The sequence below is a fragment of the Planococcus citri genome, chromosome 1 (assembly GCF_950023065.1).
Source record: "Planococcus citri chromosome 1, ihPlaCitr1.1, whole genome shotgun sequence".
Taxonomy (NCBI): Eukaryota; Metazoa; Arthropoda; class Insecta; order Hemiptera; family Pseudococcidae; genus Planococcus; species Planococcus citri.
In genome coordinates this window covers 71025700-71040371 of record NC_088677.1, presented here as the reverse complement: position 1 = coordinate 71040371, position 14672 = coordinate 71025700, and the positions used below count along the sequence as shown (strand labels likewise).

General features: G+C 37.7%; 2 protein-coding genes across 7 annotated transcripts; both read left to right on the top strand.

Annotated features, from left to right (window-relative positions):
- The first annotated feature begins 5594 nt into the window (after positions 1-5594).
- Positions 5595-9839, top strand: LOC135846860 (uncharacterized). Of its 3 annotated transcripts, XR_010559048.1 has the most exons (12): positions 5598-5909; positions 6004-6234; positions 6306-6646; positions 6758-7077; positions 7158-7345; positions 7440-7589; positions 7662-7806; positions 7991-8259; positions 8340-8450; positions 8551-8891; positions 8971-9493; positions 9684-9839. XR_010559048.1 is itself a non-coding variant. In XM_065366239.1 (11 exons), exons 8-10 carry the CDS (start codon positions 8120-8122, stop codon positions 8814-8816), a joined length of 402 nt encoding a protein of 133 aa, XP_065222311.1. In that variant the 5' UTR covers positions 5608-5909; positions 6004-6234; positions 6306-6646; positions 6758-7077; positions 7158-7345; positions 7440-7589; positions 7662-7806; positions 7991-8119; the 3' UTR covers positions 8817-8891; positions 8971-9512. The 3 variants fall into 3 exon arrangements, 1 of the variants encoding a protein (XP_065222311.1); XR_010559055.1 differs by lacking the exon at positions 9684-9839 and having other exon boundaries at positions 5595-5909; positions 6306-6651; positions 8971-9512; XM_065366239.1 differs by lacking the exon at positions 9684-9839 and having other exon boundaries at positions 5608-5909; positions 7991-8144; positions 8971-9512.
- A 76-nt stretch (positions 9840-9915) lies between these two features.
- LOC135846374 (E3 ubiquitin-protein ligase hyd-like) lies at positions 9916-14034 on the top strand. Of its 4 annotated transcripts, none has more exons than XM_065365637.1 (13): positions 9916-10336; positions 10437-10576; positions 10643-10806; positions 10877-11051; positions 11134-11320; positions 11416-11541; positions 11612-11761; positions 11843-11957; positions 12748-12824; positions 12929-13212; positions 13303-13429; positions 13508-13639; positions 13726-14034. In XM_065365637.1, exons 4-11 carry the CDS (start codon positions 11037-11039, stop codon positions 13366-13368), a joined length of 1020 nt encoding a protein of 339 aa, XP_065221709.1. In that variant the 5' UTR covers positions 9916-10336; positions 10437-10576; positions 10643-10806; positions 10877-11036; the 3' UTR covers positions 13369-13429; positions 13508-13639; positions 13726-14034. The 4 variants fall into 4 exon arrangements, with proteins under 4 accessions (XP_065221709.1, XP_065221627.1, XP_065221550.1 ...); XM_065365555.1 differs by having other exon boundaries at positions 12745-12824; XM_065365478.1 differs by having other exon boundaries at positions 12724-12824.
- Positions 14035-14672: the final 638 nt, after the last annotated feature.

Sequence of the window (14672 nt, the reverse complement as noted above, 5' to 3'; positions counted from 1 at the left end):
TTTTGAAAACGTATTTTGCCCCTTCAATTTTTAAGATAGGTCACACCTTCACATAACCTTTTTTCTTAGTCATGGTTGTATTGTATCCAAATCTGAAGTTTGTACCTCCAATCTCCACTCCCCGGACACCATGCATGGGCTGTACGCTAAAAAAATGTGCCAAACTTGAAAAAAAAACAACAACAAAAAGTTATGCCATGACAAACCAAAAAAAATGCCACCGGTTTTTAATAAGAAATTTTGAGCTCTACAAGTTCTTTTTTATGCACTTTATTGTAGTAATTTTATTTTACCCCTAAAATGCTGCGTTTTACTACAATTTTGAGTTTTATGTTGAAGAAAAAAGAAAAAATCGTACACTAAAAGTAATTAAATTAAATCACATTTTCTCAGGAGAAATTTCGTGGAAATGTTGACCTCGAAGTTGACCCTTTGCCAATTATTGCCAGTTTCCCACAGGGATCGCGGAGCGGAGCGGAGGTGGAGGCCCGGAGGCCCCCGGAGGGTACCCTTTTTTTGCCTTGCTCCGGGAGCAGGAGCCGGAGCAAGAGGTACTTGAAATTTTTCTACTGGAGCCGGAGGTGGAGGCGGAGGCACTTACAAAAAAAAATCGGAGCCGGAGCTGGAGCCGGAGGTATTTTTTTTCAAATAGACGGAGGGGAAGGCTCAAAACCCCCCCTCCATGACCTCCGGAGGCGGAGCTGGAGGGCAGGAGCCCCCCGGAGGGTACCCTTTTTTGGACCTTGCTCCGGGAGCCGGAGCCGGAGCAAGAGGTACTTGACATTTTTCAAGTGGAGCCGGAGGTGGAGGTGGAGGTACTCATGAAAAATCTCCGGAGCTGGAGCCGGAGCCGGAGGTATTTTTTTAAAAAATTTGTGAGCCGGAGCTGGAGGTGGGGGCACTAGACCCCCCCCCTCCGCGATCCCTGGTTCCCGTTTCCCAAAATACTATTTCGAGTATTACTATTTTGGCAAATCCCAAAGCCAGTTTTCCAATCCCTGCTATTTTTGAAACTTTGTTATGCTGAAAAAGCTGAAATCACAAAACATCAAAAAATTAACATTTACATGCCTACACAAAAACGCCAAAATGCTCTGCTATAGATTTATCTTTTTTTTTTGGTAGGACGTAGAAGCGTTTTTCTTGTGATAAATCTATCTTAAAATAATATGCCAAATTGACAATAAAAATTCAAATTTGTTTCAGAAATAGGCTAAATAACAGTAAGATAACTAAAATGAGTAGGTAATCAAAAAATCAGAAAAATCTACTTGGTAAGGGTCGAATGTGCTCTACTGCTCTACATGCAGAGATGATAAATTATCAGAAATTTATATTTTGGAAACTTGCGAAAACTTTCCAGAAAGTTACTGGAAATTTATGTTCCTTCAAAATATGAGGTACTTAGCCCATACTTGAGTGTATTTTGAAAAACAAAAACTACAGTCTATTTGAAAATGTCATTTATCAACTACAACTTATAAATTTAAAATTTCCATTTATTCACAAATTTTTGAAATTTTCCTTCATTTTAAACAAACTTTATCAATATTTAATTAGCAAAAATTAAGCACTTTTTATTGGAAATTTATGGATTTGATTTGAAAGTTACCAGAAATTTCTTTCATAAATTTCCAGAAACTTTCCCTGGATAATTTCCTATCATTTCTACCTACATTCTACGTACATGTGACGCATCCGGCATCCTGCGTACGAGAAATAAATAAAAATACGTGTGTCGCGAAATAACTCGACGCAAAAGATTGGTACTTGTCGAAAAGAAACACCTCCGCATAGAGAGTTTTTTTATCAAAATTTTGAAAGCAGTAGGTTATTTTCGCGAAAAAGGGATACCGATATACCGTGCTTTAGAGCTGGCGTGATGAAAATCAGTGTAGCCAGGCCACCACGACGAATAGAAAATTTTCAGTTTTTTACTTTTTAAATTTATTTTTAGCCTTTATTTTAAAACAAAAAAACATTTTAATAAAAAAAACAGTTTTGTTTTTCGAACTCCGCTTTTACTAAAATGAAATGAAATATTTCACCTCTTGTCTGAACCTAAATGGTAATTGGTAAATTCTATCTAGGTTCAGTTCTTTCAGCAACGACAATGTCTTTGTCTATGCTATGTTAATTGTTAATTAAATTTGTTTTTAGTTTTACTTTTTTTTTTTTTAATTTTTTACACGGATTTTGGCAGATTTTCGAGAATCTGGATTTTGTTATTTTTGGCAGATTTAAAATCCACTAGAATCTGCTAGGCCAATGCAGGGATGAGGCCCGGCCCAGGACCAGAGTCCAGAACCTGAAACCCGAAAAAGCCCCGAAGATTTCCTTGAAGCCCAAATGTCCAAGTCCCAAAACCTTAAAAAAAACTTTAACCTGCAAAGCCCTGGCCCAAAGCCCGGTACCTTTTTTCTGAATACCAAACCCCAAACGTGAGCCCCGAAACCCGAACTGTGATTAGGGCTTTTCGGGGCTTTCTGGGGCTTGTGTAAATTGCTATTATATTACCATTTCTGTGTTAGTCTGTGCCTGTGCATCTCAAAATTTATATTCTGTAGGTAGTTCATTGTTCGTTGAAAATATAAAAAAGTATGCTTGAAAAATTTGGACAGTAATTAAAAATTCCAAAAAAATTTAATTTTTAATTCTGTTGAAAAAAAATAGTTGAATTTGATTTTAATTATATTTTTAAAAAAGTGAAGCATACACTAGTTTGTGCAAACTTTCTAGAACTTGTACATATTTCAAATTGCAATCAATTTCAGTCTGTGATTCTGACAATGAGAGCTAGAACTAGAGAATTAAGAAAATCGATAAAATCCCCATAAGAACAATGTAAATTAAAGTTCTCTGCCAGTCTGCTTGCAAATTAGCTAGGCAAAAAAATTATCCAGAAATTCGGAATCTGTTCGTAAAATGTTGTTTTTTTTTCTTCAACAGAAAATCAAACAAGATTTTACTTTTCTCTACTTGAAAATTTTGCAATTTCAAGCCCTGAAAAGCCCCGAAAAGCCCTGAACACTGAGCCCTGAAACCCAAACCCAAAATTTCCCGGCCCCAATCCAAGTCCAAGACCTATTAAATTAAAAAATGTTGATTGAAAGCCCAAGCCCCGACACCTGGAATAACCTGAAAAAAATTGTTCGGGGCCTCATCCTTGGGCCAATGATAGCAGTCGCCGATCAGATCGAAACTTCACCAACCTACGTGTTAATGTTATACAATATGGAAAAGCAACTTTCAATTTGCAGCTGATATTCAGCTTTTCTGACATGAGTCTCTAATCAGCCCTAATCATCTGGAAATTGAATGGACAGATGTGTACCTATAGATTTTAGAACGGGCAACCATATTTTGCGAATACAATACAATACAAATATACAATACAATACAATACAATACAATACAATACAATACAATACAATACAATACAATACAATACAATACAATACAATACAATACAATAGAATACAATAGAATACAATACAATACAATACAATGCAATGCAATACAAACAATACAATACTTATCTAATAATTTTTTTGTTGTAAGTTTTTCAAGTTGAATTTTTGTAAATTTTGAAAGTGAATTCTTGACTCTTGACTCTTGAGTAACTTTTCAAGACGAGCAAAAAATGTTATTTCGTGTTACGATTGTCCAACTTTGAATAATTGAAAGAGCTGGTAGGCTTGAAGCAGTAGTTTATTTTGTATTTTATTTTATAATTGATAGAAACTTTGCCAATTTTCTTCACTTTTAAAAATAGGCTATTTAGTGAGAGAATTTTTTTTGTTTGTCCAGTACCACGGTCAAAAATGGGTTTTTCCAAAATGCGTACATCTTATTTTTTGCCTCTTCAAATTTCAATTTCTAGAATCAGGAATCAGGCTCATGTCAGAGTTAGTCAGAGTTGTCAGAGTCAGACCAACCATAATACCTACGATGCGAGTCCGAGTGTTATTACTCCTTATAGCCTTGAGTATAGGCAACCGTTCGAACAGATTTTCGATTAATTTAGTCGAGTTCGGACTTGGATTACGTATTTGTTCTGCGCACACACTGCGTGAAGTATCCTCAGAAAGTGGCAGAACCATTCACTGGTATACTGTAGTGATGTTGATATTTAGAAAAATTTCATATCGATATATCACGATATTTTTCCAACAGATATCGATATATCGACGATATATCGATATCTTCAATATTGCCTTAAAAGCAGTGATGGCAGCGTTCGCGTTCGTGAACGCCAAGTTCGCGAACGTGAACGCGAACGCGAACGGAACGCGTTCTTTTTTGAAAGAACGCGAACGTGAACGCGTTCTTTTCAAAAGAACGCGAACGCGAACGGCGTTCGTTTTGATTGAACGCAAATTTCAAAGTTTGAAACATTTTTCAGGCAAATTTTGCATTTTGAGCCATTTTCATTGAAAAAAAGTGGTAAAGTATAGAATTTTTACCCTTTTTTAGTTATTTTTCAATAAAAATGCAAAAATTGCGTTTAGAATAGGCCTAGGATGTAACTGTTACTTGCTGCAATTCATTAATCATTGTCTCCAAAATCATGCATTTGCGTTCTCGTTCGCGAACGACATACGTTCACGATCGCGTTCGCGAACGCCGTTCGCGAACGCGTTCTTTTTAAATGAACGTGAACGCGAACGCCGTTCATTTCAAATGAACGCGAACGCGAACGCCGTTCAAATTTTTGCGAACGCTGCCATCACTGCTTAAAAGTACCTATTTTTCCCATTTGTATACTCAGTCATTCTAGTTTAATTGCGAACTAACAACTGCAAAAAATTTGGTACGACAAAAAATTATTTTATAGATTTTTAAAAAAGTGAGAAAATTTTTTTTTGAAAAAATAAAAAATGAAAAATTTTTTAAAATTTCTTTCTAATTTCAATTTTTACTCATATTTTTGGCTGTTTTCGTGCATTTTTTCCTCAATTTTTGACGATACGATATATCGTCGATATTGATTTTTCATATCGATATGTCGATATTGGATCTCATATCGATATATCGTTTAAGATATCGATATATCAACACCACTAGTATACTGGTATACTGATGGTATTAGTGATGTTGATATTTAGAAAAATTTTATATCGATATATCACGATATTTTTCCAACAGATATCGATATATCGTCGATATATCGATATCTTCAATATTGCCTTGAAAGTACCTATTTTTCCCATTTGTATACTCAGTCATTTAAGTTTAATTGCGAATTAACAACTGCAAAAAATTTGGTACGACAAAAAGTTTTTTTATAGATTTTTAAAAAAGTGAGAAAATTTTTTTTTGAAAAAATTTTAAAAATTTCTTTCTAATTTCAATTTTTACTCATATTTTTGGCTGTTTTCGTGCATTTTTTCCTCAATTTTTGACGATACGATATATCGTCGATATTGATTTTTCATATCGATATGTCGATATTGGATCTCATATCGATATATCGTTTAAGATATCGATATATCAACACCACTAGATGGTATTCGTCTTTCGAGAGACTGTAAAAACTACGGAGCTGAAGTTATCCTCATCCTCATCCTCATCCACACGAAAATTCACACTATAGAGCAAAGAGCAGTAGCGTTGTAAAAACCTGGTTGCGTAAACTGATTTTGCATGTTTTTCTTTCTTATCAGTTATCACAGCTAATTAATTAGTAATGGCGGTCTGATATAATATTCCTGTGTTTGTGTAATATTGAAATGAAATGAATCAATTAAAGAGAAGAGTGTTGGTGTTAGAATTTTATTTAATCAATATTCCAAAGCAAATGTGCTCCTTGAAATTGAAAGAAGACGAAGATAAAATGATGTTACTCTATATTAAAAGCATCCTGGTGCATCTTGTCTCGTGTGTCAGCAATTACCAAAGACTAAACGGTAGATAGATATATTTTCTGATATTCATTCTGTATACTTATTTCAATTTGTTTGTATTAAATCCATTTACTGACCGAATTATCGATCGTTACAGGTGTCCATAGTATTTTAGCCGCCAAGCCTAAAGTAACGATTTCGGTTAATGAAATGATGAAATTCGTTCCTAGTATCGTTGGTATTTGAAGGACCGTGTATGATATTGATGTTGTATTCAATGGGAGGTATGATTTTCAAATACATACATATTGCTTGAAGAAATGTACGTATTGTGTCAGGAATGTCGACTGAAAATTCCCTTACTTTTTTGTTATCTACTTCGGTCCAAGTGAGTTTGAATTTTACAGCTAATTCAAAATACGATACATTTTCCGTTAAATTGCAACCTTTTTTTCTCAGTTTATTGCTGGATGACATTTTCACGTCCAATGTTGGCTTGCCAGACATCGATCCTCAGATATGGACGTACCCATCAGTCTAACCATCACAATATTGTATGTTTACTCCTATACATTGTGCAGGAATTGGCTATCGTTTTCCAGTTCAGCTTTAATCCCAAAACTTTCTGTGATGCGCCTGCAATATTGTTTTCATTCATTTCGCTGGATCGCTGGTTAGAGAATATTGCCAAAGGGAAAACACCCCAAGCGTTTTCTACATTGTTATCATTGAAAGCAACAGATGCTTTGCTGTTCACGGTTGGTTCGGATTCTGAGATTTTGAGCGAAAAACAAATCAAGGTAGAGTTAGTATAACGTGGTGATATTTTGAAAATGAGTTCCAGGCTCATTCTCGAATATTTCTTAATGAAAATGGGACTCAATTGCTCAAGAAGTATGGTTTGCTTACAGGTATCGCGTGTTGGAAAAGAATCAGTCGATGGGAAAATCACTTACGATACTTCGAGCTGCGACGAATCACTTACTTATTGCCGGAGAATTGATACCAGTTGAGAAGAAAATCTGAACAAAAACTTGTTAATCAACGTGAATTATAATTCTACAGGTTGTCTAGTCATAGTTTGCTCGATTAATCAAAACTGTATGTTGTTAATAGCGGCCACTCATCTGGCCGAATCAACCACCCTCGCACGAATTGTACGTTTGGTGGAAGAAACTCGTACTTCCAATTCCAAAGCACCTATACAACAATTCGTCGTTAAAATTGTCGGGTGGGTTGAAATATAATTTCAAATAAAATTTTGTCCAACTATTCCAATTATCGTATAATACATATTTACTCAATCTGTAGCGCGAAGAAAATTCGGTCATGAGTGGAGACAAAATGATATTCCAGTTCTTATTCCGGTGTGCTTTGAATGTTCTGGCGATAGCGTGTCCTTTTCCGCTAGCTTTGGCTACTCCTATAGCTGTCTTTGTCGGTATCAGTGTCGGAGCAATTAATGGTATGGTGCCTAACCGTTGGAAATAGCGCACAAAGTAAGTATGTTAAGAATTGAACTTTCGATGCTCCTCTTTGTTCTCATTTTTTTTTTCAACTTGATAATTTTCAATTTTCGGCTTGTATGCGCAGGCTATATTGTTTTTGACAAAACTAGAACGTTAACCAACGGCTTTCCACTGGTTTCCAGAATGTATCTATCTTTAGATCTTATTGAGTATGTATGTATATTGTCCGATGATGTTTACGAAACTCGAGGTATCACGCGAATTATACTGACTGGTAAAAATTCATCTCTTAATGCTTTTGTCGAAGACTTTGTCTCGTTATAAATGATTATTTTTATAAATTCAGGTACAAGCGAAGAATGTATCCCGTTACTTAGAAAATACTTACTTAGATAATTCTAGTGAGTTAAAGTGTTAGTTTAATAGCAGTTCGAAGATTTCATTAGAATTTTCTTCTCGAAGATATGTGCTTGCCATTCGTGAATCGAAAGGTGATTTTCTAAAACTTGATTTTCAATTATTTGTTTCACTCTTAAATTGCATTGCAGTTGCTCTATGAACGGATATCTGATGACGGTTGACGTCTGTCTCATTACTTAAATCTGTTTCAAATGTATTGCAGGGTTGATACCGCCGAAACACAGTAGTTACTTAATTGACTTTTATTGTTCACAGTTGAATGTGCCAAGTTAATTTTTGGATGGTTACTTTGACCGAGTATCCGGGACCTGCTATGAAATACCAGTATTCCGAATGGAATAAATTTTATGTTGTTGTTTCCACGGTAATCAGATGCTGTGATGGATGAAGTCAGTGCAATCATTTTCAGGTTCGTGGACATGGATTTTTTTTGTTTTTTGATAATTGAATAACGAGGTCAATGTTATTGACATTGTTACGTTCGGAAAAGTCGTAGCAAACGCATCCTATATCAAACGAGTCAAGTGAGTTGAGAGATAACTTTGCCATTCGTAGTACAACATTGTTAACGATTATCATAAATTTCTTGCTTTTTTGTGCGCAGATAATGATTTAATTACGGCGATATTGAGAGAAAGATGTGACGGTAATCGTAATCTTTTGCATGCCTGCGTATCGATGTGTGCTCCTGTTTCGAATAAAGATCACGAAGCCGGTGAGTTGAGTTCATTACCCTGATTCGGATCCACTGAATGACATACTTAGTCCAAAAATTTTTACGAATCATACTAATCTATTTGTTATTGTGAACGCAGCCGTCCGCGAAATGGATTTCGATCAGACTACTACCCACATGGAAACCAGCCACACCGAAGAACCATTGGCTCATAATTACGGATGGCCTAACGAAGCATTCCATTCGGCTTCCGGGGACGAAGATAGCATCGGTTTGATACCGATGCCAGGTACTGCGTCTTCCGCCAAATCGATGCCTAATTTGTCCACCACGTCAGGGCCCTGCTGCGTTGAATCCGAGCACCGGAGGACCCTACATTACAGATCCGACCGAACGAAGGAATAACGCTTTGCTGATATTGAAGCTTTTATGCGAAAGTACCGTGTTGCAACCTCACATTAAAGAATTATTAACTGGAAAGTGAGTATCTGTCGAAAAGATTAGTTCGTTTTTGATTTGGGCGTAGTTAATATCTGTTATCATTTTTCAATTTTCGCAGAGACGCCAAAGGCCAAACACCGTTCATGTTGGCGGTGAATTGACGAGCCTATCAAGCAGCCCTAATCTTATTCGATACGATTAAACGCGTCGCGAACCAAGAATGTTCGACGGGACCTTCCAGCAGCACCACAACAGCTCCCACTGCTTCTGTTTTGACCACCCCTGCAGCTGCCACTGCGGCTACCTCAACATCGGCCGCTGGTGCCAGCAGTACTCCTACTGCTGCTGTAGCGAGTGGAAGTGCCGGCTCAGCTTCAACTACTACCAACGTACCGTATTTCGATAACTTGGAAACACCTTCTACCGCAGCGGCTGCTACTGCTGCTGCTGTATCGTTTAGCGGAACAACGTCTCCGGTGACTGGATTCGCCGTAGCTCCGGCTATCACAGAAGTGGCAGCTGCCATGACTCAGAATACGACGGCCGAACAAAAACTCAAGAACGTCATGAGCGCGTGGTTTTCCAAGGAAACCCTCGGGTCGACTCCGTCTGCCGGCCTATCGACGGCGCCCTCAGCTCCGGTGATAACTCCTATTCACTCTAACGTCCCCGGTCAATCGACTACGTCGACGTCGTTCACCAGTTCGAAAAAAAGTGGCGGCGATGTCGAATGGTTGTATCCGTACGCCACTCAGCAGCCCGGTGGCGGTACTGGTGGTGCTCGCTATTCGTCTACGACAGAAGGTATTAATAAAGGGAGTATCGTTTCAGCTGCATCGAACAAGAAATGCGTTAGTCCGCCGGAATGTGTGAAGAAACGATGGGAAACGTTTCGAAGGCTCGAATCCGGATAATTCACCGTTATACGTGATCTGTTGCAACGATACGTGCAGTTTTACGTGGACCGGAGCCGAACATATTAATCAGGTTAGTCCTCGATTGCAAAATATGTCAATTTAGATTCACCAACATTTTTTCTCATTATTGTCTTTTTTCCCCAGGATGTTTTCGAATGTCGAACTTGCGGTTTGACCGAATTGTTGTGCTGTTGTACGGAATGTGCCAAAGTATGCCATCGTGGTCACGATTGCAAAGTGAAGCAGACCTCGCCAACGGCCTACTGCGATTGTTGGGAGAAGTGTAAGTGCAAGGCGTTAATCCAGGGCAATCAACAGGCCAGATACGAATTACTCAAAGCATCCTGCTGTTCTTGGTGCAAACAGTCGGCCGTCAATCGGTCGAACAGCGTCAATACAGAACTACCAGACCTAGATCAGCCAACAAGAAAACGCCATCTTCGGAAATTGGCGCAGCATCCGAACCACATATGCCGGATCATGACTTGGAACCGCCCAGATTCGCCAGAAGGGCATTGGAAAGGTTGCTGAACGATTGGCAAGCCGTCAAGAGTATGATTATGTCAGGTAAGAATGAGATTAGAGAACGAGGAGTGGGAATGTGAGAAAATTAGTATTGATTCGATGATTCGAACGTGTGTGTGTTTTTTTTTCTTTTTTTTCAAAGGTGTCAAAGAAGAAGACGAAAAAGTTATCCCGATGAATACGAATACATCATACGAAGATCAAGCTTACTTGAAAAGTCAAACGGGCACGGCTCTTTTGGATAAATTTACTCATTGTTTGCTGGTGAAATGCAGCTCAGAAGTGAGTACTTTGTGGCAGATTTTTTCAAACACGCGAAATAATTTGTTTTTCGTTTCTCCCAAACAGATGTTGGATACGTTACTTACGACTTTGATTAGAGAAATTCAAGATACAACTACTTGAGGACGTAGCGAAGAAGCCACCATAGTCGCTAGACGATTTGTTCGTTCTGTTACTCGTATTTTTGTCATATTCAGCATTATGACTCCGCAGACCGGAAAACGAAGAGGGTAGGTTGAAAATGGTGGAATATTTTCGAGTATAGTTGACGATTATTTACGATTTTCCTGTATTTCGCAGAGTAATGACGATCGCCTCGGTCACGAAAGCCAAACGCATATTCCAATCGCTAATTAAACTCTGAATTGAAGAGCTTTGCGAAGCTGCAGATAGTTTAATCGCTCCCGTTCGTCTCGGATTTGCTAGACCAACGGCTAATTTCTCCCTTTCTAACAATACAATGGATGTGGTCTCGGTTAGTAGCCAAAAAAGCGGTATTTTTGACCCGACCAATACTTTTGAAGTAATAACAACTGATGAATTGTGTTTTTTTCTAGGGATGCGAAGACTTATTCTGCGTCGAACCTATGTCTTTGGCGTCGTCGTCTCGTCAACGCGAATCCCCTTCTCGTACAACAAGAACAAGCCGGCGGCGAAGGCGGGAACTAGGCGAATCAGGAGAAGTGATACGTAACTCGCAGAACAGATTGCCCGATTCGGAAGTTGAAGACGATATCGTTGAAAGTAAATGTCTCCTCTGAAATACCCTCGCTTTCTAGATAGTCACTTTATTTCGTGTGAATCGCCTATGGTACATTTTGACTTATTTATCTTTCCAGATTTAGTAGCGCTTACAAACGATGTCGAAGGAAGTGATAACGAAGAACAAGATGCCGCCAGCGGCTTCGCTCTGGATGTAAGGAACGGAGGCGAAGCGGAGAACTTAATGGATGCTCGTAATTCCGGTGAGTGTTTTAGAACAGAGTATTTACGAAGAGAAAGAGAAATGTGTTTGAAAACGAGTATCGACGACAGTTGTAGGTATGATAGAAGCGGCCAGAAGTGCTGCCGAAGCCGAATCCAACGCTGGATATTTGATCGTCGAATCCGAATCTGACTCTGATCAGAGTAATCAAGACGGAGGTCAAAGGAGTGTACAAACTGGAGCCACTGTTGGCTCTGATTGTAAGGATGAATTTCAGTCGAGATTAAAGGAGATTTTTGCGAGTGATCGACGTTGAAGTAATTTTTTTCGTGCTTTTTCAGACGACGGATCTGGCGAATCGACTCAGCAAGAAGATGAAGATTCAGAAACGGCCGAAACAGACGATCTAGAAGCGGAAGAAGTTATTATGAACGACGAGCAACTAGAAATAAGACCGTAAGTGTGGATTTTTTATTTACGCAGGCGATTTATGATATTCGATGTGGTAATCGTTGAGGTAGTCGAACGGAAGGGTTGGTTGGTTTAATATTACTATTTTTCATCGTATTTTTTTTTCATTTGTCGGGTTTCAAAAATATTTAGACTAATTGATAAGTCTATTTCAGTTTTGTTTTGAACCTATTTTGTTGGAACGAATTAAACAACTGCTCAAATATTGTCAATCATCGAGATGGCAACAAAAAATTGTTGACATCGTAGATTTGACAGTTTAATTTGTCGCTTCGGTTCTTCAAAATTACACAATTTTTCAAATTCTAAAAATTGTTTTACCTGAAGCCTTTTTTTGTTTTTTTTTTTTTCTTCTGAAATGATGTTACAAAACATCATAGAGATTAATAAATCTCCATTCTACCACTCATCTTTGAAGTACCTGGTGATATGAAGTCAAAAAGTGGTATTTTCTGTAATGGGACTGACCAGGATTACTCAAAAAGTAGTTTCGGATAATATTTTAATTGATTAAACAACAAACGATGGTTGAAAGAAGTAAAAAGATCTTGAGCTTGATAGTAAATAGCTAAAAGAATGTTTACCGATTGATTCGCTGGATTGAAGAAAACCTAAGTTGAACGGTTTTGGACGTGAAATGGCTTGGATGAAGGGAGGTGTGGCAAAAATCTGAAAAAAATCGTATCGAATTGAATAGAATCGTCTTTTTTGTCAAGTTTAAGCCGAATTAATGAAAACGCTTTACTTTTAGAACGATTTCCTTTGGTTACAGCAGTCACCGGACGAATTTAGCTCCGCAATCGATGCAATGGGTCGTTCGAAGCCGTGACAATATTTCCAGATCATCCGGAGGTTAGTAAATATCACTCTTCGATAAAGACCCGGTAGTGATGGTATTAGCGCTAACCACGAAACTACGTTGGAAAAAATATTCACTCGTGACCCTCTTGTTTCAGGTTTTCGTTTCACGTCCGGCGGCAATTCGTTAGTATTCATTGTTCCGTCATCGTTGCCCCGAACAGGTACCGGAGGCTCCAGCACCGGAACCACGACCACGGTCGCCGCTACTGTTGAGCCACCGGTGACGATGTCAACGACTGCTGCCTGCTTGACTCGCGCATTCGCCATCGTAATTAGACAGATCGCCGACTTATTCCGTACCCTGCAAGATTACAATACGATGGCGCCTCCTCTGGCTACCGTGTCGAGTGTCACTCAACAAGATGTTGATAATTTGCAGGTGGATGTTGATGAGAGTTGAGATGTTCGATGAGAGTGGAAAATCGCATCGCCTGTAAGGTTGTCACTAGATCGCGATGGTTTGTTCCAGATTATATTTCGTAGTAAAACACATCATCAGAAGAGATCCTATCAGTGTATTAAATGCATACAGTGATCCTTATCTCAAAAACAACTGGTGGCAAGCGGTCGACTGGTGGAATAATGAATTATATGGAGTAAGTTTAAAAAAAAAATTGAATTTTTCTCGTTGCAATGCAAAATGTAATCGTATTATGTACTTCGGAATATTACAGAAACCTTTCGTTTCTTCGCCGCTCTAATTATAAGTCGACCAGTTCAGTTCCTTCCATGGATGTTGCGAATAGATATTTAGTAGTTCGATGAAAAAAACTTTGGTAAAAGCATTGTAAATTTGTCTCAAAATGGTAAGTAGGATTGTGTTTGATGTCCGACTGGTGGGGTAGGTTTACATTACAAGAATTGCCTATCTAAATACGAATTTTGTTCGCAGGAAACACATACACATTACAAACGAGGCTGTACATAATGTACCATCATTTCATTTTATTGTCTTATTAATTTTTAAAATAATGTTATTTGAAAAAGTTTCTTTAAAATCAATGCAAAATAATCAAATGTTATGCTGTTTAATTTTCTTCTTGTGTTAGCCTTTATTTTTATAGTTTTTAATGTTGTTCATTTTGTTAACACGTATCTGAGTATTTTGTTATCAAATTCTAACGAAGATTAAGTATTATTAGTCAAGTGGTACGATTCTTATGTTTCAAATTTTTGTCATAATAAATATTGCAGTAAATTAGTAGGTGACTTTCTTCTGTGTAACACACAGTTGAATCAAATCATTTAAATTGTTCACAGTAGAATAATCCAAGTTTACATTTTATTTACTGTATGTTGGAGAATGTCCGAATCCGAACATTCATTTTTTATAGTATGCATACTGTCTTCTGGTTCCTTTTTAAGGGCAGTAATAAGTTCAAAATTCTTCCCATACATATTTATCCACATTTACTTGTAAGAAATCAAACGGTAGTCGAAGTTCATCAACTCCCTCACCCAGGATGCGTGACGAAGTGATGTTGATGGGTGTGGGTAGGCGAAAACTTTTTCAACTTTTTTTCTTTACTTTTTTCGTCACGTTTCCTTCCCCATTCTTTTTACCTCATACGCCCTTTTACCCACCAGTAGTTTTCATAATAATTAGGCAGATATGGCTCGAACAAATAATTGTGAAGGACAAGTTGCAAATAAAAATGTTGAATAATTTTCAATGTTCCTAATCGATGGCTTTATACCTGACAATAAATTCGAATTGTTTTATTACCAGGTTTGGTTCAGAAATCAAAAATCAAAAATTCGCAATTTTTCCATGACATTTTTCCTTATTTTTTTTTTTTTAGCTTTTCGGTGTCTGAAAATCAAATTTAAAAAGAAAAG

What these genes read in the sequence shown, in the direction of transcription:
- LOC135846860 (XM_065366239.1), top strand. Translation starts at nt 8,120, where the DNA reads ATGAAGTCAGTGCAATCATTTTCAG. An exon ending in GTCAGTGCAATCATTTTCAG is followed by an intron (nt 8,145 to 8,339) that starts GTTCGTGGACAT and finishes TTTTGTGCGCAG; the next exon opens with ATAATGATTTAATTACGGCG. An exon ending in GAATAAAGATCACGAAGCCG is followed by an intron (nt 8,451 to 8,550) that starts GTGAGTTGAGTT and finishes TTGTGAACGCAG; the next exon opens with CCGTCCGCGAAATGGATTTC.
- LOC135846374 (XM_065365478.1), top strand. An exon ending in AGCCACTGTTGGCTCTGATT is followed by an intron (nt 11,762 to 11,842) that starts GTAAGGATGAAT and finishes GTGCTTTTTCAG; the next exon opens with ACGACGGATCTGGCGAATCG. An exon ending in TATTTCCAGATCATCCGGAG is followed by an intron (nt 12,825 to 12,928) that starts GTTAGTAAATAT and finishes CTCTTGTTTCAG; the next exon opens with GTTTTCGTTTCACGTCCGGC.